The following is a 3,076-nucleotide window of genomic DNA, read 5'->3' on the forward strand; positions in this document are numbered from 1 at the left end:
TTTAAAAATTTAAAATTTGAAATTCTAATACTAATTCCTAATTAAGTGACTTCTTAACCGTTGTAATTTTTAAATTTAATTTTTTTATTTGTCACATTTATAAATTTTCCCTTTACTCCATTTACATTGTTATTTTTTAGATTGTCTCTGTACAACAATAGAGGTACTTTCATCTTTTTCTCTCTTTTTAATTATAAGCTATTCATTTTCAATTTTTTTATTTAAAAAAATAAAAAAAGATTTTAACTATTAGTTGAATTTCATTAAACTTATATTTTTTTGAAAAAAGAAACTTTTGTGAAAAAATATATATTATTTTTTGTAAAATATATTTACGTAACTAAATAAATGAGAATGAAAAGAAAATTAAAGCCGCCTTTTTAGAGATGCAGCGGAGTGAGGAGTGAGGAGTGAGGAGGTTAAATTCAAACAGGATAGTTGGTGAAATGGTTGAAAAAAATACAGAGAAAATGAGAACTACATGGATATAAATATATAACAAAACATAATGATTGATTTAGAATTTTTGATGGAATAGGAACAAAGAAGAAGGAGCAAATGTGCGTGGTGGGTCATGGGTATTTTGGCCAAATAAAATTTCATAAAATACAATATTTTCTATACATTATTTAGCTATTAACAAGTAATAAATTATTAGTTTATATTGTCTTCGTAATATTTTACTAAATTTGTTTATAAAAAAATTATAGAAAATTCGAGTGATAGTTTCAATGGTGTGCATTTTAAATCGGTATTGTCGGACATTACAAATAGCAGCATCAATACAGGTTGATTTTTGGATGAATTTGTTTGAAACTTGCTTATGTGAATATGCATTCACTTTATGTATTTTGATTTTTCTACCATTTATTCAATTATAAACTTTAATAGAAAATTTGTTCAAAACTACAGGTGATATTTATTATATGATAATTTTGTTAGCTGTTCAAAGAGGTTGCACAACATATGAGACTATTAGGACAGTTAATGAAATTACATATTCTAGCTTCCAAGATGCTTGCTATTCCATGGGACTACTGTGCAATGATAGGGAATTCATTACAGCTATTAATGAGGTAGCTGAACTTGCATCTGGTCATTAATTGAGAAAATTATTTGTGATGCTACTGATATCTAATAGCATTAGCAACCCAGAGCGTGTTTGGAATGCAACTTGGACATTATTAGCTGATGGAATACTATATGAGAGGAGAAAAGCTTTGAAAAATAAGGTATTTTACTATGTCTTTTTTTATATCAAGATTGTATTCTATTATTATTTTTATTTTTATTAATAATATTAATAGTTTTATTTTGGAATTACTTATTAAATATTTCATAAAACCACCATGTGCTTTTGCTAGGACTAAACATGACTGATAACGAATTGAAAAACCTCTGCCTTATTGAGATTGAGAAGATACTCATCAGCAATACGAGATCTTTAAAAGATTATCAATCAATGCCATATTCTAAGATGTCTGATATTCGCCTTTTTCAGAATAAGCTAATAGAGGAGGAGTTAGCATATAAGACAAATGAGTTGACTCATACAAACTTATATACGGAACAAAAGATGACTCATGAGCAAAGGTTAGTATTCGATGAGATACTCAATGATGTTATTACAGACTTTGGTGGTTCTTACTTTCTTTACGGGCATGGTGGGTGTGGTAAGACATTTATTTGGAATGGACTTTCTTCTACTATTCGGTCTAGAGGAAAGATTGTTTTAAATATCACATCCAGTGGAATTGCGTCTTTACTCCTACTTGGTGGCAGAATGGCTCATTCTAGATTTTCAATACCCATTACAATTACTGATGAATCTACCTGCAATATCAAGCATGGCAGTTTGAAGGCTGAGCTTCTCATCCAAAGTAGCTTAATAATTTGGGATGAAGCTCCAATACTCAATAAAATGTGCTTTAAAGCACTTGATCAGACGCTCAGGGATCTTATGTCAGTTACCGATCAACATAAGACACATCAACCATTTGGTGGTAAGGTTGTTGTTCTAGGAGGTAATTTTAGACGGATACTTCCGGTGATTCCGAAAAGGGAGTAGACACGATATATTGACATCAGCTATTAACTCATCCCAACCGTGGTCATTTTGTAAGGTTCTGAAATTTCATACGAACATGAGGCTTCTAATGTCTTCTTCAGATCAAGATGAAGGTGAAATAAAGAGATTTGCTAATTGGATACTTGATGTTGGAAATGGAAATATTGGTTCTGTTGTCGGTGATTAATCAGAAATTGAAATTCCAGATGATCTATTGATTACAACAACTGATGATCCTCTCTTTCATTTGGTAGACTTTGCATATCCAAATTTGTTGCAAAATATATCAGATTACAGGTATTTTCAGAGTACGGCAATTCTTGCACCCACGCTTGAGAGTGTCGAGAAGGTAAACGATTTTGTCTTGACAATCTTTTCAGGGATGGAAAAGATTAATAGTTAATGAACTTCAGGTTTATGCAACGGGACAAGATTAATAGTTAATGAACTTGACAGCAACGTAATTGGAGCGACGGTAGTGGCCGGTAGAAATATTGGAGATAAAGTGTACATTCCAAGAATGAACTTGATCCCTTCAATTTCAGGGTTGTCATTTAAGTTTCAACGGAGACAATTTTCATTAACAGTATGCTTTGCAATGACCATTAACAAGAGTCAGGGTCAATCATTATCACATGTAGGACTTTACTTGCCAAAATCAGTGTTCACCCATGGACAACTTTAAGTTGCTTTGTGATGAGCGGATAATTTATACGCTTTTTTGGCATTGTTTTTAGTATATTTTTAGTAGGATCTAGTTACTTTTAGGGATGTTTTTATTAGTTTTTATGATAAATTCATATTTCTAGACTTTACTATGAGTTTGTGTGTTTTTCTGTGATTTCAGGTGAATTTTGGCTGAAATTGAAGGACCTGAACAAAACTCTGAAAGAAAGGCTGAAAAAGGACTGCTGATGCTGATGGATTCTGACCTCCCTGCACTCGAAATGAATTTTCTGGAGCTAAAGAACTCCAAATGGCGCACTTCTAACGGCGTTGGAAATTAGA

The 3,076-nt window shown here is 31.6% G+C and overlaps 1 protein-coding gene across 1 annotated transcript; it reads left to right on the forward strand.

Annotated features, from left to right (window-relative positions):
- The first annotated feature begins 1,372 nt into the window (after positions 1-1,372).
- LOC140173731 (uncharacterized) lies at positions 1,373-2,068 on the forward strand. The gene has a single exon (XM_072198281.1). The coding sequence runs from the start codon at positions 1,373-1,375 to the stop codon at positions 2,066-2,068; it is 696 nt and encodes a 231-aa protein (XP_072054382.1).
- Positions 2,069-3,076: the final 1,008 nt, after the last annotated feature.

The sequence above is a fragment of the Arachis hypogaea genome, chromosome 6, assembly GCF_003086295.3.
Source record: "Arachis hypogaea cultivar Tifrunner chromosome 6, arahy.Tifrunner.gnm2.J5K5, whole genome shotgun sequence".
NCBI classification, from domain to species: Eukaryota; Viridiplantae; Streptophyta; class Magnoliopsida; order Fabales; family Fabaceae; genus Arachis; species Arachis hypogaea.

Bases quoted from the DNA above. Each gene is read 5' to 3' on its own strand.
- LOC140173731 (XM_072198281.1), top strand. From the start codon at position 1,373: ATGACTGATAACGAATTGAAAAACCTCTGCCTTATTGAGATTGAGAAG.